Source organism: Echeneis naucrates, chromosome 4 (assembly GCF_900963305.1).
Source record: "Echeneis naucrates chromosome 4, fEcheNa1.1, whole genome shotgun sequence".
NCBI classification, from domain to species: Eukaryota; Metazoa; Chordata; class Actinopteri; order Carangiformes; family Echeneidae; genus Echeneis; species Echeneis naucrates.
Genome location: NC_042514.1, coordinates 15,527,982 through 15,547,731, shown reverse-complemented (window position 1 = coordinate 15,547,731; position 19,750 = coordinate 15,527,982). Strand labels below are relative to the sequence as shown.

Genomic DNA, 19,750 nt, shown 5'->3' with positions numbered 1-19,750 from the left:
ATGGGTAATTGTGTTCATGTTGTAGCCATCTTGTGATTCTTGTGCTTTGCATTCAGGTGTCATGGGGTAAGCAAATAGCGTTCAGGACCTTGCCTCACATTTCTCATCTGCAGAATTGGGAAATGTTTGGTGTTCAAATATTCTTTAATTTTAAAGTCCCAATTATAAACCATGACAGGAGTCTCATGACTGCTGATACGCTTTAAATAGTCTCACATAACAGCATGCTTCAATGAGAAATAGTACCCTACCACCAGAACCATACGTAAAATTGTGTCATTTGCTCTATAATTGAAGTGCTTCATCGAATTTCAAATAATTTTGCAAATGATCATTCTTTCATTTACACATACATCACAGATATCAGCGTGATGAAGAGAAAGCATATATGTCTGAGATCAGCTTCTGTGGAATAGCAGTCATGCTGTTCTTCAGATTGCATTATCAATTTCCTATTCCCAGGGAAGTAATTCGTTTACGCAAAGAGGAGAGACCAACAATGTCTCAGTTAGCGAGACGGCAACTCCTGCAACTCCTTTGTTGCAGCAGAGTTTTCAAATACCTAAGAATTTAAACACCTCACTTACAGAACTGCTTCAACCACCAAATTAGTCCACTCAAAAAATTGTGAATATTAAATACCATTAATAGATTATATATCATTAATATTATATTATTATATTCATATATTCTATATTGAAAATAATAAGAATGTGCGTAAAATCATTAATAGTAAATATTTGTGGGAGAAGGGGCAACTTGCTGTCCAAACTCACAACAACGTCTTTACATGGAGCCTCCAGCTATCCAGACTGAACTTCAACACATGATCATGATTTGCCTACTCTCTCTGACATATCACAGCTGTACTCTCACCCACTTGTGCTCCTTTCATCCTTTTTTAAATATTTAAGATTTGTATTAAGAGAGATACTGAAAGGAGAAAAGAAAAGGTAAAACTGGCTGCAATAATAACATCGATTTTTCAATTAGAAAGCAAAACACACACAAATACCAGCACACGCTAAACACAATGCAATATATAAAATACATACCTAAACCTGGAGTATAAAACCATATTTAACTGTCGAATGACAGTGAGAATAGTGTGTCATTCCATTCCAAGGGATTTGTTTTCTCTTGGGTAGGAAGTTTTCCTGCATGCTTGTGTGTGTCCCCTCCCACTAACTATTTAAGTTATATTTCATCAAACAAGTTCTTCAGGTAAAACTGATTTCGCTTTAAAAAGACACGTTGAAAGTTATTTGCACCTGGTCATTTAAACCTACTGAAGGAAACAAGCCAATGGCTGAATTTAAACATACTTTTTAGTTAGACCACTATATCATTTGGAATTTATTCAGTTGAGACGAACCAAGTTCTTGAAAGGCAGGTGTTGTGCCTGTCAAGCTATTTCTGTTGGGTTTTGCTTGAAAGTGGAAGAGAACAATGAAACAACAAACAGACTCTGCAATATTTTTAGTGACAATAACAAAAGGCTGAGGCATAAAAATAGTGTGAATTCAATGACTGCAAGGAAAACTTGAAAAAATACCTCAGCATTGTCAGCAGTGAACTTCCTTGCTGTCTTACAGCTACTGCTACTAATACGAGTTAACATGTAATAAAAAACACCACTGCAAACCTTTTACATATCTGAACAAAGACTTTATTTTAAGTTAAAAAATGCTGGTTTTCAACTGTGGAGTAAAAAAGGCCATTTCACCTATCAATTTCTTTCAAGTTCTTTCTTAGGTCTCCTCAAATAGACTGCTTTTATCACAGAACGATATGAAGGTACATTCAAGTTTTCACTTAACAACTTTCCATGTGTGGGCGTTAAAAATGAAGTACTCTGCTGCTCGCTATAAACAAAATGTGTGAGAATCAAGATTTTAACCTTTCTTACAAGATGCCAAAAATATTTATTGATGTCTGGGTAAAAATCTATGAAAGTTGGCACTGTGAGAGAACCAACCAAGTGGAAAACAGGAATGAAGCCAGGCGAATTTTACTAAGATGGTCAATTTCCACAATATAAAGAAGCTTGTATTATATGTGCTCACTGCAACAATATATATATATATATATATATATATATATATATATATATAGAGGAGCAAAGTGATTTCTTACCATGTCAAGCTATCTCAGAAGGTATTCAAACTAAATATACAAGGGACTGTTACTCTGATGTGAATAGAAAGTATGTAAATATGTTAATGTGTGTATGGGCGGGGGACCTGGTATCGGTCGACGGGGTCTTCTTGTTGCAGCTGACTTTCTCTCAATGTCTGATATTCCTTCTCAAACTTCTTCAGCTTTTTTGTTGGAACCTGAAAAAAAGAAAATAAAAACACCAGCAGATATGATACATGTAGTATAAATGATTTTACTGTTAACCTTGTAATGTTCCCTGTTTTTCATGTGAAAAAGCATAACAAATGACTGATCATGTTCAGCAGTCCCCATTGAGTCGTTGCTTCCCTGGATAAAATTTCCTCAGCGGAGACCAACAACCTTCAGATGGTTCTCAATTGATTCTCTCATTTTCCCTTTTCCTGGGAGACCTATACCAATTCATATTTGAACACAGCAGCGGGCCGTCACAGTCAGAAGAAAGAACAGGAATGGTGTCATGCTTAGAAGCACTTAATAGGACAAAAAAAAAAAAAAAACTGCTTCACCACCACTGTAGTTGATGTTAACTATGACAGAAGAAGCAGAACATGCTTCAGTTTATCAACATACATACAACATATCGAAAAACAACAGATGTTCTCCCAACAGCAGATGAAGCATTTTTTCTTTGAATTGTAGTCTGCTATCCTTATACTTATTTCAACATGTTACATATATTACACTGACACTGTATGCACACATAGTAAGGTAAACACATTAGCCAGGAGCCTGCATCGTTTTAAGAAGGGCTGTCAGTTCAGACCACTCTTCATCTTCATATAAATTTTCATATACCTAAGTCATGTTGTCAAAAGTCCTTTTGGACATTTGAACACGTCTCTAGATTATTTTGAGAGAAAAACAGCATGATTAAAAGCCAAGGAGTGTTAAATTTACAGATTTATTATTATTTCATTTAGTTTGATGGGAACTGTCTTAAAACGTCACATGGCATCATGATAAATAACAATTATAATTAAAGAAATCAAATCCAAATCTATGGTGAACATGTGACCTCTCATATATGGCAGCTTTGGCAGAGAATAGCTACAGAGAGTTGAACTCTGTTAACTAAAGTAAAATGTTTCAAAGAGCAGTAAACACACTGACGGCCTCCTTCTGGCGGGTGCCAATGCCATCTCTGCTGTGTAGAAACAGCATTGCCATGGTGTCTGCTGTTAGGGCTGGGGATCCCAGGTCGGTCACATGACCACTCCTCTGAGACTGGCATGTGTGTACTCATGTATGTATGTACTTATTTTGTTCTGTTTACATCACATCAAGTATTCATTCTTTGGTAGATAGTTTTATACTGCTTACTCTTTGACACAGGAGAAAACTGAAAAAACAAACAAACAAACAAACAAACAAAAAAACTTTCATCATCATTAACTGGTAAAAATAATCTTTAATGCTGCTATCACAATGGTTAATATTTTAATAATTTACTTGTTTTTTTGTTCTTTTTTTGTCTTTTTGATTGTATTTTTCCCTTCTTCTCTAAAAGCAGGAAATCACCAACTTTTCTTTTCTCCAGTTCATCACACTTTGTTAATGATTTAGTGGCCATGTTAAATAAATGTCTAGTATTAATCAAACAACAGCAAGACAGCCAGCTGTGTGACATTAAGAACAAGCATTTCACAATATTTCTGCTGTACACAGGAATAGAAACTTGTGCAACACAAAATGCCCCAAAATATACAAACTATGAAACCTAACATTGTAAGAGAACATTTCTTTCATACACAGAAATCAGATTCGTGAAATCGATGCAGCTACAAGACAATCACTCTCACTGAACGGCAGGTTGAGCCTTGACCTTTATAATCGCTGAGTTGAATCAATGTCACATTCTAATCTATCTAACACTGAATTTCCCAGCAGATAACACTGCTGTAACAATGTTATTGTTTCCTTGCTCTTATCTAAGTTGAGCTCTAAAAAGCATTTACTTCATTAAGTTGCACTTAATCTCCATTTTGAAATGGGAGTGATGGTGTCAGTGCAAAAAGCTTAAATCAATTTTTTGCACAAAATATGAAAGGTCACATGAACAACTGAAAATGTTTCATTAAAAGTAACCTTTAACATACCATATTGAAAGAAACAAACTGTTTTTCATTTACAAAGCAAGGTCCTCTCATACACTTCTATGAAACCAAAAATAAACTGTATCAAGTGTATGAAGTCTACATAACCATTTTATACCATCCAAAGATAGGTCATAGTGAGAATATACCAGAGGTGTAGCCCTCATGCATATGTGGTCCATGATGGCATGCTTACACATTACAAGTTAATCAAGTATTTATGATGAATAATAAATTAAAAATGAAGTTTTATCTGATGCAATGTGTGATCATACAAACAAATCCAACTAAAACAGAAACAAAACTAACATACTAACAATCTATTACTAAGTTGGTTGGCTGGCTGTACATTTCTGTGACTGATTCTCAGACTGTCTATGACAGCTAAAAGAGGCGATTTAAGTCCAAATTTTGCTGTTAATTCAAATGTAAAGTAAAGCCCTTTTCTTCTAAATGCACCGTAATACATACAGTGACAGGCTGAAATCTAGCTACTATTATGCAACCCTACAACCATATGATACATAACGGCTACTGCATTGCTGTGTAATGAAATGGAACAGTGAGCTGTGCCCACCTGTTAGAAGCAAGGCTTTTCTTTAAATATACAGATTTGCTATAACTACATACAGGATTCATGACTTATATATATTATTTCAGATATATTTCATTCACTAAATAATTCACATTCATTTGCTTTGGAACTTTAAGATAAGTTACACTTTTGAGATCAACTTTACTAAACATACTATAGGAACATGATTGATGTCAAAATCCTTAATGTATTAAGACATCCAAACCTTATTTAGTAACATTCCAACCAGCAATTGTCTACAGGCGTCAGGTTCATGCTCAAGGCCATTTCAATACAGACATCACACATACGCACACGCAAACACAGTTTCAGGATGGAAACCCTGAGTTCACCTCCCACAACAATGAGTGTAAATGTCAGAGGCATGTTTGAGCACACAGGGGCTTTTCTGAGTCTGTTAACAAGCTGAAAGATACTGTGTGCCACATGAACTGGTACCACAACCACTTTTAGATTCCTGACCTGAATCCCTGTGGCAGGAGGAAAAAAAAAAGAGTAGGTCCCAACGCTGGCAGCTGTGCCAGTGAGCATGTAGAAGAGTGATCTTCTTTCATATAGTGGTGCTCCAAGAGTTAGAATATTCTCAATACGGACAAAGCACATGTGTTTCACATGTGACCGTAACACACATCCCCACACAAAAGGTCTCTATTGATTCCAAATTTATATCAATAACTGAATCAAACTGACGATCACAAATCCTGCCCATCTTCTAGGCTGACAAAGCTCTGTCACCTTAGGTGTCAGATGCATACAGCAGAACACAACCCACACACAGCAGCTATGAATAGAGCTTCACGAAAAGCTGCAGCTTCTGTTCCTTCTGAGGGAAGAAAGAAAGAAACCTACCACCGATCTGGGTGCTCTGAGCGGTCTGGAGTGGGCGACCAACCGAGCCAGGGTGTCCTCCTCACCCGGCCGGTCCATGACGTGAGCGTCGTACGCCACCATGATGGACACCTCCTGCATCATCTTGACTCCCGCGGCGGCAAGAAGGAGCAGAGGATGGAGAAGAATGAGGAGGAGGGGAAGGGAAGCCGATGTGAAGGGAGTCAGTGAGGAGGGAAGCTGACGAGCCCTGTCGGAGTCTGACCGAAAGAAAAGAGACGACCAGCCGGCTTCAAGAGTTCCTGGAGCGCGGAGCCCCGCCCACCGAACCACTGAGCCCCGCCCACCAAGCGGCGGAACCAGGCACCTGCCTGTCTCTGTCTGTCTGTCTGCTCCGGCCCAGCACACACCCTCACTTTAGGCTGCTGTCTGAGGCTGATTTTTGTTCTTCCCCTCATTTCGTGCTGCTGGTAAAAATAGAAATGAAGGCTTGTTTACAAGTCTACACCGTGTGCGCATTTGAAGTTGAGAAAGATAGGAAGGAAGCTGTCACATCAACCACAGTGACTTGATAGCTGCAGCTCCAACAGTCAAACCGCAGCAGTGAAGTGCAACTCAGAGGAGAAGCTGTCCTGGAAGATGCCTGCACACTGCAGCATCCTCTGAAAGATAAAACTACCAGCCATCTCTGAAGAGACATGCTCTCCCTTAGGAAAGATGCATGAACGTCTTCGTGTGTTACTGCATTTTCTCTCTGTCTCAGTCATTTCACGACATCCATTTGGAGTTTAGAAACGAGAAGAAACACGTTATCGGTGTATCTGTGGGGTAGATCTGTATGAGACAGTACAGGGGCCTAGGGGTGAGGGCAGAACTAATCTATGTTTCATTTCTGATCACTTATGCAGCTCCAATATTGCCTTAGGTTGTCAGTAACATGTTGGTCAGTGACACTATGCCTGCATGGCATGTCCATCTTCATCAGTACATTTTTCAGTTATTTGTAAAATCTATATTCAAAGTCTAAAAATATCATGTTATGTGAGCGCCTAGACTTCATGATTCTAAAAGTTATTTAAAATTATTTTAAATATGTGAAGCTTTTTCTTCATTGTATCCATATTTGGATAAAATGTGGTATGATATAAAAAAAAACTAACAACAAATAATTATAATATAATATATATAATATATAATATATTATAATATAATATATATAATATAATAATAAATATTTATATTTGAAGTATATAGAGGGAGCGAGAGATTACATAAATGTTAATGTACTTTGCATCATCTTTTTTTAAAATACTTTCGCTACAGCCCCCCTCAAAAACAACCTTGACTAAAATTTCTTACAACTGATCGTGCACATATAGTTCTTTTGTATTTTTTAATAACCGGAGGAAATGCTTTTGTTACAGGGAAATGCCTGTAGCTAACACCAAGCAGCCCATGCGGTCTTTAGAGCCTCTGAGTCTTCATCCATCCATGTAAGTCTTATTCTGTAACTCTTCCGAAATTATTCTATCACTCGCTCTGTACACACCCTTCATGGATTCGGTAACTGCTGGATTAATCAGTCAAAACCTGAGCATCAAATTAATGGGCATTGTAAACATTCCTTTTTGTTCATGGAGTCCTAAAAAGTCACCCACTCCATCAAGTGGATTTTTAAGAAAGCAAAGAAATTCAAATTCTTCCCATAATCCCCAGAAAGGCTAAACCACCCATTCATCAGTGAATTCTTTCGCTGTTTTAAGCAGCTTACAAACTGATCCTATTTAGATGTCGACAGAGAAAAATTTGCAAAAGGGGCACTGAGGAGAGAACAAAGTGGCTCAGAGAGCCAGATTTTTCTTTGTTGGGCATGGCAGATGAAGTACTGCAGCAACTGTGTTTCTCTATCTAGAAGCCGCATCCTGTACAAATGATTACAGCTTAATTTGTTAACAAATTAGGGTAGGAAGAGTGGACTGTCCTGCTGTAAAATTGAACCCACAGTTTATGTTATGCTTACCTTAGATTCAAATAAATTCATAACTCAAACACTATTTCTCACAGTTTTATGTTATGAAATGTTGGGCCATAGTGTAATGTGTGTGGGTGTATGACGGTGGTGAGAGATGATGTAGTAAGGTGTTTTATGTTGTGAGGTTTGTGACATGATATGGTATAACTCGATGGGATATACCTTGGTTGATGTGACATGATGTGATGTAATGTTTTGCACTATGGCTGCTTTGGCCTCTTAGCCGTCAGTTAACATGTATGTGATAGTTAAGTGGTGTTTTTTAAAAAAAAAAAAGAAAAATGCAGGAGAGCGTAAAAAAACCAAAACCTTGTGCTGTGACATCCAGAGTCACTCATTATAATTAAATGATAATTAAATGATCAAATTATTATTAATAATTACATTATTTGTCTGATACAAAAAAAAAATGCAAACATAATAATTAAGAATTTCTTTTTTGTGTTGTGTAGTACAACATTAGTCATTGGTAATGTCCTTAGACTGATACATGTGACAGTGTGTGTGCTCTTTTGCAACACAACACTGAACATGTTTAAGTGATGCAAGATTGTGCTTGAATACCAAAAAGCTACCAGTGATAACCATCATGCAGAACCATAGAGCAGGATACCCTGTGTGTAGAAAAGCATATAAATACATCTGAAATTAGACTCATGTCAACCATGCGGCTGTATCACAACCTTCTCAATCACAGTAAATTTTCTGGATCAGGAAGCCAGAAAACGCCTGTAAATGTAAATTATTAACTGCGTGTAGACAGAAAGTGACAGGAGAGTGAGTGCAAGGGAGAGTCTGAGTGAAGGGTAAAGGGAAAATGATTATCTCTTCCATCTGTCTCTTTCCTTCCTCTATTACTATACGCTGCTGACACACATACACAGCTACACACTATATCCTACACTCCCTTTAATGACTGGTAATTTAAGAATATTCCTCAAATGCCAACGGCCTTGTTAAAGTTACAAGGAGGATGATAAATGTGTGTGTGTAAGAGACTACGATTATCACTCATGCAAAATAATATTATCAGTGTTTATCTCAGACCCATAAAGAAAATATACAAGACTTGGGAAAGGTACAGCATCAAGACAAAACAAAGCATATTGCAAAGTCGACAACATTACTGAAATTTATTTAAAAGTTTGCAGCAATTATCTAAGGAATCCATTTTCCCTCCCTGTCACATTATGCCACATAATATCCAGCTCATAAAAGCTTTTACATTTAGTGTGGCTGTGTTGAAGTATAATCTTCGCTTATTTGGTCTAAATATAATAAAAGACCTCTTAAAATCTCCATGACTGGTGAAACAAAGAAAGCTCCAGTAATAATTGCACTTCAGGAAAGAGCTCCCTTTGGCAACCGAAAGTGAAGGTGTCAGTTTCACTTCACTTTTTTACTGCAAACTAATATGGGAAAGTGCAGAGCAACAAAAGCACAAAAAAGCACACAGTTTTGGGCACCAAATTCAGAGACAGAAAATATATGATTATCATTAGGACAGCAACCAAAATAATAAACCATTACACCTGGGATACAGTAACTACAGATTCAGGTTTGAATCCCGTAACAGCCAGAGCTATACTTGATAGGTTCCTGAATTTCTGTCATTTACAAAATACATTTATTTATATGTCAGTGAGAGACGCCAAGAAAGAAATTATTTATCTTGTGCCTCTGACTCATCCATACTCCCATTGACCTTTGAAATGATTTGTACAAATGGTTTGGGTGTTTTTATGAATCAAAGCTGAGGACATTCTGGACATCTCTTCACCTGCCTGTTTTGGGGGACAATTGCATGATAAGTGATGAGGTTTGGCTAAGGTTGACTAAAATGTAGAATGGGGGCGGTGGTTCATGTATGAACCACAAAACCACCCACCTACCCACACACACAAAGACACCCAACCACCCATGAACGACTGGGACATATGCAGTGATGGCATGTCGAGCAATTCAAACACTTAATTACTTTTTTTAAAGTAATGCCCCCAACATTGCCAAGTTTTAATTTTAAAAGAAGGATTCATGCAATTAAAGTTAGTGAATACATGTGTTTATTTCTAGAGCTGCTTACCTTGATGTTGCATGCTTGCTCCATAAGCCTTCGAGCATTCTCTGCAGCTCTGTAGCGTTTAGGGAGTTGGACTCTGAAGAACTTAAGAGCCCCTTCAAAATCTGCCTGCAAAAGGTCTTCTTTGGATGTCTGGAGCAAGACATGAGGAAGTGGGGGGTGGAGGTGTTGGGGGAAACAGATGCACAGGGATGTCATTAAGTGTCACGTGTGGAGAGCACAAGGTAACCTCCCAAATTAATGGCTGTGATTAGATTTTGAAATTCAAGAAGAGGAGACTCACAGCTCTTGTCTCATACCACAATTGACTGTACAATTTGATGACGAATGATTGATTTGTAGGACATCATTTTTCTATATTATATATAGTTAAATCAAATACACTGTATCCAATCAAAAGTGGCATGACATCTGGAAAAAAACAGTAATATATAATTTCCTTGATGAAAAAGAGGAAAGATGAACACAGGAGACTCCTTAATTTTAAGTCAGACCTAATACATCAAGTTTCTTGCGTAAATAATGTTTAGTGACAATCAATATTGCATTCCATTAACTATTTCAATCATTTTACATAGCACTAACTTAGTTTTCTTACACTATCCTTGAGGCTGCTGGTCCACTGAAAATAAATAGAAATTAGAGAACAAGCATGTGTTGCACTCTCACACCAATACACTATGAATCTGAATTTGAGCAATGCAGAAAACCTCTAACTATAGCAGTGCAGCTACTCAGCAGCTGAAAGCATTAGACTGATATTTTACCAGTCTGCACAGTGTACGGAGAACAGTGTTCCAGCAAATGCTATTAAAGTTTTTCCAAATCAAAAACCAAGGATTAATGGTACACTAAGAGCAGCCCTCACGGCATGACACAGAGCCTTTGCTTCTGGAGATGAGGAGGAAAGGAAAAAGGCACTCTACAATCTCTGGAAGGCTATTAAAAAGACCAAGGGAGTACAGGGAGAAAACAAACCCAGCTTAACAGGAATGACACACACACACAACAGGGCATCCACACTGTCTGATTTTAAGGGTAGACCTCACTGTGGAGTTAATGTTCACGCGTCCCTGCCAAATGAGTTGAATCATTTCTATGCCTGGTTTGAGCCCAGTAACTACTACCCAGGCCTCTGCTCCCACCAACATCATTATGTAAAGGGACAAAACTATCACTGAGGATGAAGTGCGCAGGATGGTCAGCCGGGTTAACACCCAGAAAAGCAGCTGGCTGAGACAGATCCCCTGCCTCTGTGATCTGAACATGTGCGGCACAGCTGGCGGGTGTGTTCACTCATATATGCAACCTTTCTCTCCCACGGTGTATTCCCATCTTGCTTTAAGTCAGCCATGATCATGTCTGTGCCCCGACACCCAACATGCCTGAATGACTGGCACCTTGTTGTCCTCACCCCCGTAGTGAGCAAGTGCTTTGAAAGGCACATAAAAAACTAAATATGCTGCATGATTCCTCCTACATTGGACCTTCATCGTGGGAAGAGATCTAAAGAAGACACCATATCTGCAGTACTCCATAACACCCTCACTCACCTGGAAAATAAAAATACATATGCCAGACTGCTTTTTGTGGACTACAGTTCAGCATTTAATACCATAATATCACCCAAACTGGACACTAAGCAACCTAGGTTTCATCCCGGAGTTGTGTTATCTGATCCTGGACCTTGTGATTGTCCATTGACAGGTAGTGAGGATGGGTTCCATCAGCTCAGCTCCACTGACTCCGAACACAATAGCTCCTCAAAGGTGTTTCCTGAGTCCCGTCCTGTATTCCCTATACACACATCCTTCAAATGTGTTGGTCAACGTTGCCTGATGACAGAACTGTGGTGGTGTCATCACTGACTGGGGTGAGATAGCATACAGGAAGGAGGTCGATAACCTGGTATGGTGAAGTGAGAACAACCTCTTACTCAAAATGTCTAAAACTAAAGAGCTGGTAGTGGACTTCAGGAGGGGGAAGGGGATGGAGCTGGCTCTGATCACTATTGGAGGTTCTGCTGCAGAGAGGATGACATCAGGTTCCTGGGTGTCAACATCTGCAGACTTAAAGTGGGACACTGATGAGGTGGTGAAGAAGGCCCAATAATCCCTTTCCACCTCATAAGACTGAAGAAATTTGGCTCGGGGGCCCAGCATTCTGTGCACCTTCTACAAGAGCACAACAGAAAGTGTGCTCATAGGATGCATCACTGCATGTCATGGAAACTGGAGTGCTCACCGCTGCAGAGACATCTGAAGAGTGATAAAGACGGCTCAGAAGATCCCCAGCATAAAAACATTTACACCAGTAGGTGCATCTGCAAGGCGTAGAAAATTATTAAGGAGTCACCCCAATAACCACCTCTTCCAGCTGCTGCCTTCTGGCAGGTGTTCCTGCAGGCTCAGAGCCAGGACGAGTAGACTAAATTACTAAATGTCTCATATTTATTAATTTTTACCTGTGTTTAAAGCTTTTATCAGATTATTTTTAATTGTCTGCTTATAGTGTGTTGTATGATATAGAGCCAAGAACAAAGTTGTTTTTTTTATCCAATATAAATGAAGATGCAACAATGAATCTGAATCTGAATTTGTGTGACTTTGTAAAGCTTAATGGATGAGGTGATTTCCAAGGAAGCATTGAGTTTAATTCTGAAGGAGGACTCGAAAATAGCTGCTATGAAATTCTCTATGAAATGAACAGGGGATGGAGGTAATTAACGTCCCATTTTAAATTGACATTTATGACATCAGACATTAATTTTACATAGGAGCATATTAAAGCAGGGTTTAGAGTATATGTGAGAAAGCAGAACAGACTAACCCTTTTTAAAAGGCTAGGAATTTAAGTGAGAAGAATTCTGCTTCAAATTTAGAAAATATCAAAGCTCAAAGATCTAAATATCATGATAACAAACACATTAAGTGCCAGAGGTGAAAAAACAGAAGCTGCTTTCTGACATGCTTGGTTTTTCCAGTCCTCTGTCCTTAGCAGTAACTTGTTCAATTATAAGGAAAACTAACAACCAATCCTTTAAGACTTTAAACTAACCGTTCGCATGTGGTCTTATACAGCAACTGTTTACTAATCCCACCCCTGCCTCTCACCGCCAGGAGCCTGGGCACGAAGAGCCGGTGTCCCATCCCAAGGAGACTCATCACCCTGCAGAATGAGTCCTCTGAGGGCTGACTGCTGTGGGCGCTCTCTTCTGTCTTTCCCTCTTCATCCTTCACTGCCCTGCACACTGCAGGAAGGGGCAGATGGGGAGTTAAGCTTGGTATAGAGGAAGGAGAGGCAGCAGGGGAGGGTGGAGGAAATGGTGGTTGGGTGGGACAGGGCGAGGGACTGTCCCACTCTGGGGCCAGGGTGGCAGGTGACTCCAGCGTGTTGTCCAAATGTTTCAGTGGGTTTCCAGATTATTGGAGGAAAGTTGGTGGTGTGGTAGGCTGGGAACAGTCAAGTTGGTAGCTGTGGTCACCTTAAGCGAATAAAGATTTGTTTGGAGTCAAATGTCTTCCCAAGCTGACTGAATCCTGATTACCAAGGTGACTGGCTGTCTTGAAAGAAGAGCAGTTGCCACGCACAGAATTTCAGCAGGCACAGTCCCGGTAAATGATGATCCAGTTCGTCTGGGTAGTAAAGATAACAAGGGGACAAGATGTCAGCGGGCACGCAGCTTGTTCCACTATCAGAGGTTTTGGTCTTATGCTGTCTTCCAGCTACCTGCCAGAATCACTTTGAAATGCAGTCACCCTACCCACTCTCATCTTCTCCTGCCAAACTCCACCAACCAATTCTAATCCAGGATGTTGTTGCTTAGCAACAGTGCTCTTCAACATGTGGGCTGCTGCTCTGGAAAATACCATCGATATATTGGTTGTACTCCCCCTTTTTTATTTTTCTGTCATTGATATAATTCAAAGACAGAAAGAAAATCCCCTCCGTCTACATAACTGTAAATCCTTAATGCTCAGCTTGGTGGTGTACATGTGAGATGACACATCAATGCCTTGTTTTCAAATTCCAAGGCACACCTGATATAAAGCTCAACATTACAGAGGCAGAGAAGACATGCTCTGTTAGCATGGTTTGGCACGTTTCTGCCTTAAGGGGAAGATGATGCACTGCATGCTCGCGTTTATCGCGAAGTGGATGCTGAACTTGATCAGTCTGATTCAAGGCAGCGATACTTAATCTTATAAGGAGGTAATAAAAAAGCTGTTTGCCACAAGAGAGTAGGTCTTTCTGTTTCTTTGAGCTTCCTCTTCACTGATATAACCATCTGATTTGAAATGTCCAGTTTAAATCCAGTCAAAAGCTCCAGCATGGACTCCAGCGTATGTCTCCCCAGATTTCGATGATCAGCAACAAAGCATCCAGTCTTTATTGGTTAGTAGATCCTTCAGATGGAGAATTTCTTCTGTGTCTCAACAGCAGAGGCTAATGGTGTTTGCAAGAGAGTGTGCTATCAGGAGTGATGGTCCGTGCCAGCCGGGATGAGTCGAGAAAAAAACCCACAGTGTTTTCCAATCATCATATCTCGTTTTCACAGTTTCTGCCTTCCTTGCCTCTTCTACCCCTCTCTGAACCTTTGTGATGCTAACAGCTAACAGCTAGCAGGGGCGGCTCCATTGCAGTGGTCTGGATGGTGGCCATAAGTGGCATATTGGAGAAATACATGGTCAGCCAACAGAGAAGAGGAGAAGGCGGAGGTAAAGGAGTAAGAAGTAAAGAAGAAAGAGAGCGAGGAACTGATAGAGAAAAGAGGCTCCAATCGGGCATCCATTAGAGGTAAGGATGAAGAGGAAAGACAATTTAAAAAAAAAAAAGAGGAGAAAAAAGCACAGGAAGCTTCTGTTCCAGTTCCAGATTGCTAATGCTACAGCTAATGCTTCTGTTGTGATGTGGATGCCGACTGCTATGCAGGAGGGGGAGGGAGGTGAACACATATGTAAGGAGGGGTAGTGAGAGTGGAGCGGAAAGGATGGAGGAGGGCAGAGGGAGCCTCGAGGGAGAATGCCGTCATGCTTGGCCAATAGAAGGCAGACACTGGAAGTCCCTTCTCGCATGCTCATTTGTTCTCCATTCTTAACCATTGCATCCTTCACATCTTTCTCCCGCCGCTGATACACAGCATACATTACTGCTAAAACATAGAGTGGGAGTGCCTTTTAAAACCAGTCATGTATGATTCCTTTAGAGAGGAAAGCAAGTGCGCTGATATTACTCTTTACACAATATTATTACACATTACTGTTATCATCCTTATTATATATATCCTGACAGATTCTGCAGAATTGCTTAATTTATACTGTGTAGTCATTTTATATCAGATAAACAAGTGTCAGATCAATTTCTCTGTAATATTAATTATTATACATAATCATTACAATATATATTATTATTATTGTTATTATTATTTTTATTATGTCTGTTTATGTCTTCTAATCTCCCATGTACCTATTTTGAATAATTTGTTTGTTTCAGTACAGTTGTGGGCGTAGACAAACAAGCTTTCATCGGTGATTGCTCTTGAGGTTTCAACGTGACTTCCACAAAGGCTGCCCAAGCAAGCTAAACTAATATCCACAGTGAGCAAGAAGACACTGCCCTTCAACAAGACACGACCATTGCCGAAATTCATTGACTGATCCTACCAAATTGTAGGAGATAGGAATTAGAAGCTTTGTAATTAATTAATCAAAATTAAAACAGAAACTTAACTTATTAACCTTAAGCTATTTTAACCAAGTGCAGAAATCATAGTGGAAAGGTCAAGCACATTCACAGTTCTAATAAAAGACAGCACTTTAACATTTTGTTTTTTTGTCATTAATTAATAGTCATAATTAATTCATTGAAATTAATGTGTTAAAGTCCCAGCCCTAATCCTACCATGTACAGATCTAATAACACAATAAATTAATCTAGGCCATTTTGTTCCAAAAACAACAACTTGTGGTTTAGTAATATTTTTTATAAATGAAGGAAATGTTCTTGTTATTTTGAGATTTAATGAATTAATTTCACTGAAATCATTCATTTTAAATTAATATTATTTAGTTTACTTCTTCTAAATGACACCATATTTATATTTTAATGAGGGGATCTGTACAAAAACTTCAGCGGTGAAGTATTAATAGTCCTTACAGCCTCCCATAGCCTCTTCATGTCCACATGAAGTCTCTCAAATGATCACTAGGGGGCAAAGAATGTCAGCAAACTAACTGCCAACCTCTTCCAATCACATTTTACTAACGTCAGAGTGAGTTGTAACAAAAGGAATATTGCGTTTCACATTGTAGTTAATAGTACAGTAGATAATTTAAATAATTGTGATAAACTATTCAGAAAATTAAAACATTTCATGAGCAATAAAGTACAAAAATACTTTTGATCTTTGTGTTTGATCTTTGGTATTAAATAAAAAATTAACATTGCATCAGATGTAAATGTTTCATTAGTTATGATTAGTTTTTTGCTTGTTGAAGCAAAGAGGGTATAAAGCAAGACAGTTGTCCTTGTAGATTAAAACAAATTTGTTTTTTGACACAAGAACTTAATCATAATTTAAACAAGGGTTACAAATAGATGACTGACTGAAGTGAGTACTAACCTTAAGCAAGGCCAGGGCAACATTGAAGATGATGTTCAGACCCTGGAGATGAAAGGACAATTAGTTGTCAATACAGTAACAAGTAGATACAATAATTTTGTGTCCATGTTTGCCAGCAGGATTTAAAATGCTGAGAGTCAATATGTGTCAGCGTGCTTAACTTTGAACTTACCTGAAAGATAGCAGCTGTATTAATCAAAATAGTCTTCCTAACATTTCTCTACTGATATGTTAGGTATTTGAATAGTTTATTGCATAAGCCATGAATGTCATTTCATCCTTTCATGCTTGCTGCAGAATAAAAGAATTTCTTATGCAATACAGAGCACAGACAGGCACTGTGAAAACTTTTAATACAAAAACAAAGGTGAAAATTCCATAATTCATTTAAAATTATAATTAATTTATCATGTTTTTACATCAAAGACAGATTTTTGTGTCCACTGATTCACATATACATGCAATAATATAATTAGAAATGTTGATACAAATTTTTTGCGCCGCCTTTTGTCTTTATACAAGGATTGTGATTTTGAAACAGAGAGAATGGAAATTGAAACCTGACGTCAGGACTGCATGAGTACACTTATCTCCTTGGTCTGCGTGACAACTAGTTCACATGGCAACACAGAGCTAAAAATATCTGGACAACTCTAAAAATAACGAGAAATAAAAAAGAGCAAACTCTGCCTTTATATTTCCATCTTTGTATGCCTCAAGATGGTGCTAAAGTGTTGAGTCGGGATGAGAGAGAGGACGAATATTAACTCGTATATCTGAACAAGACAGATAAATGGGGAGAAACAGAGAAAACAACAGCAAAAGGAGATGGGGTATAGTGGGGTAAATATGTGTTGAACACTGTGTTCATTTTTTTCAGTCAATATATTTGCAACGTGGCCATTCAAATTCAATTTTCACTAGACTTTTGTATTGTAAAGGAAATGGGAAAAGATGTTGAACATGCATTGATATAGGAGAAGCCTTTGTTTTTAATGACAGCTTCAAGATGCTTCCTGTTTAAAGAAACCAATCACCCACAATGCTCTGTTGTGATTTTGGTCCGTTCTTCTACACAGATTATCTTCAAATCTTGAAGATTTTGAGGCCCTCTCTTGGGAGTCTAGAGTTTCAATTAGATTTAAGTCAGATGATTGAATGGGCCACTCTAAAACCTTGATTTAACTTCTCTGAAACCAAGTGAAAGTTTTCTTCTGCTTTACGTTTTGGATCAATGTCCTTCTCGAAGGTCCACACAAGTTCCATCCCCATCATCCTGGTGGACGGCAGATTCATTTCAAGAATTATTGGAATATGCCTCCATTCATTGTTCCTTCATTTATATGAAGTCTGCCAGTGCCATGAAATGAGAAAGAAGCTCCATGCCATTGTGTTTCCACCTCCAAACATCACTGTTGGTATTGTGTTTTTCTGGGTCATGTGCAGTGTAAATCCCCTCCAAACATGGTGTGAAACATGATAGTCAAAAGTTTTGTCTTGCCTGACCAGACTACATTCTTCCAGTATTTCATTGGCTTTTCTAAATATAGCAAACAATCCTCAACATCTCTTTTATTTAGCACACATAAAGGCTGTGGCAGTGGAGTGCATAGCCTGTTGCCTTTTCTCTGACATTTGTACCTGCTGCCTCCAAATATTCTGGATCTCCAAGTAGGCTACTCTTCTGAAAATCGCTCTGATTCCCTGGTCAGAAATCTTAGGAGGAGCTCCTGAGTCTGGCTGGTAGATGATGGGAGTGATTTCACTCCATCATCACTTCACTTCACTTTCACTTTTGATTTCACTTCATCTTCACTTTCACTCTCAGATAATGGTTCAAATGGTTCTTACTGGAAGATTCACAAGTTTTGAAATATGCTGGTAACCACTTCCATTTATATGTTTTGCAACTATCAGGTTGCAGAGGTCTTGGGATTGCTCTTGGCTCTTACCCAAAATGTATCATGCCCCCAAGTGACCTTATAAGAATATTTGATAATGGACAGATGGTCCAAACAAATATTTTCCAAACGCACACAGCAGCACTTTCTACATCAAGAGGTCTTGCCTCAACCTAAACTAGACATTCCTATTGCAACTTTGTTGGACATATTTCAAGGGAATAATTAAGACATTTTGATTTCCATTAGGTAATATCGGTTCTTTTTATTCTAGAACCAGGATTGGTGGGTAGAATCTGAGTCTGAATGTTAAAATCCAAATGATACCAGGCCTATCTTCCTCTGGAAAGTTGACTCTTCCCTCACTTTTTCACTTCCTCCCAATGCAACACAGTGCTGTGAGTTAAACTGTACCTCGCAAAGTAGCAGATCAGTGATGTGGAACACCATGCATAGTGGGAACTTGGCAGTGAAGAGGGAAAGAAACCACTGTGATGCATACATGTGTGCTTCCAGGTTCAGATCCTGGAAGTGAGACCACAGATCTGGAAGCTGTTCCTGTTGGAGCAGATAAATGTGGAGGAGGAGGAAAAACAGACATTTATGAGATGAGACTTACAAAAACTAAACATGTGACACCACTTATTATTTCAAGTTTACATTTCCTTTTTACTCATACTTTCTGAAATCATGCTGTCTAAATGAGATGATATTTCTAGAGGGTTAGGGTTAGGGAGAAAAAAGGTTCAAATTACACATAACACAGTGCAATGTTACAGACATTATTCATCAGGTTCATTATATAACTAAAACAAAACTATTATATAATCGATTATACATAAAAATTTTGATTTGAAAATATAAAGCGCACAAATTATGAAAGTTCCAGCATTCAGTGTTGTTAAATTTACCGAAATTATATCCAGTACCATAATGAATCAAGGCTCAGAAAGTTCTCTATCTACATTGGTAGCTAAAACATAGCCTGCCACATGACTGGATCCAACAGTGAGCTCCCACCTTTAGGTTAATTATTAACAGTCAGTGCTAAAATCCTTTTGAGTGCAATAAACTGGTGCTGACCAAGTTTATCCTGATTCTGAGTTGACTGCTAGCTCAAAAAGAAATCAGGGCCAAATTGAGCTCAGGGAATCAAAGCTGAATGTGATGGGACTGGTGATTACAAGACTCGAACAACAGAGGGTTCAAGTCTGACACATACAAAGTAATAATTAAATATTAAATAATAATTAAATCCAATTCTGTAGTATTTATTGGCCAGTACCACAAAGTAAATTAGGCAGCAACTAAAATGTTGAAAATGTAATTAATTGTAACAACTTGAACAAATGGTAGCAAATTGAATATGATCAAACTTGCTTCCTTGCTTTTACTAAAAAGGCAAAAATAGTTTTGCC

At 38.5% G+C, this 19,750-nt stretch overlaps 1 protein-coding gene across 5 annotated transcripts in view; it reads right to left on the bottom strand.

Moving 5' to 3' along the window:
• Positions 1–19,750, bottom strand: part of rabgap1l (RAB GTPase activating protein 1-like) — a 47,682-nt gene that overhangs the window by 4,918 nt on the left and 23,014 nt on the right. For 3 of the 5 annotated variants that reach the window (XM_029499952.1, XM_029499953.1, XM_029499954.1), the window contains exons 17-20: positions 18,747–18,890; positions 16,432–16,473; positions 9,813–9,941; positions 2,244–2,336 (exon numbers count right to left, since the gene is read on the bottom strand). In XM_029499952.1, coding sequence (XP_029355812.1) covers positions 2,244–2,336; positions 9,813–9,941; positions 16,432–16,473; positions 18,747–18,890 — 408 coding nt within the window. Of the gene's footprint in view, positions 1–2,243; positions 2,337–5,718; positions 6,137–9,812; positions 9,942–16,431; positions 16,474–18,746; positions 18,891–19,750 lie in introns of those variants that run through there. The other 2 variants (XM_029499956.1, XM_029499955.1) reach the window with 2 other exon arrangements.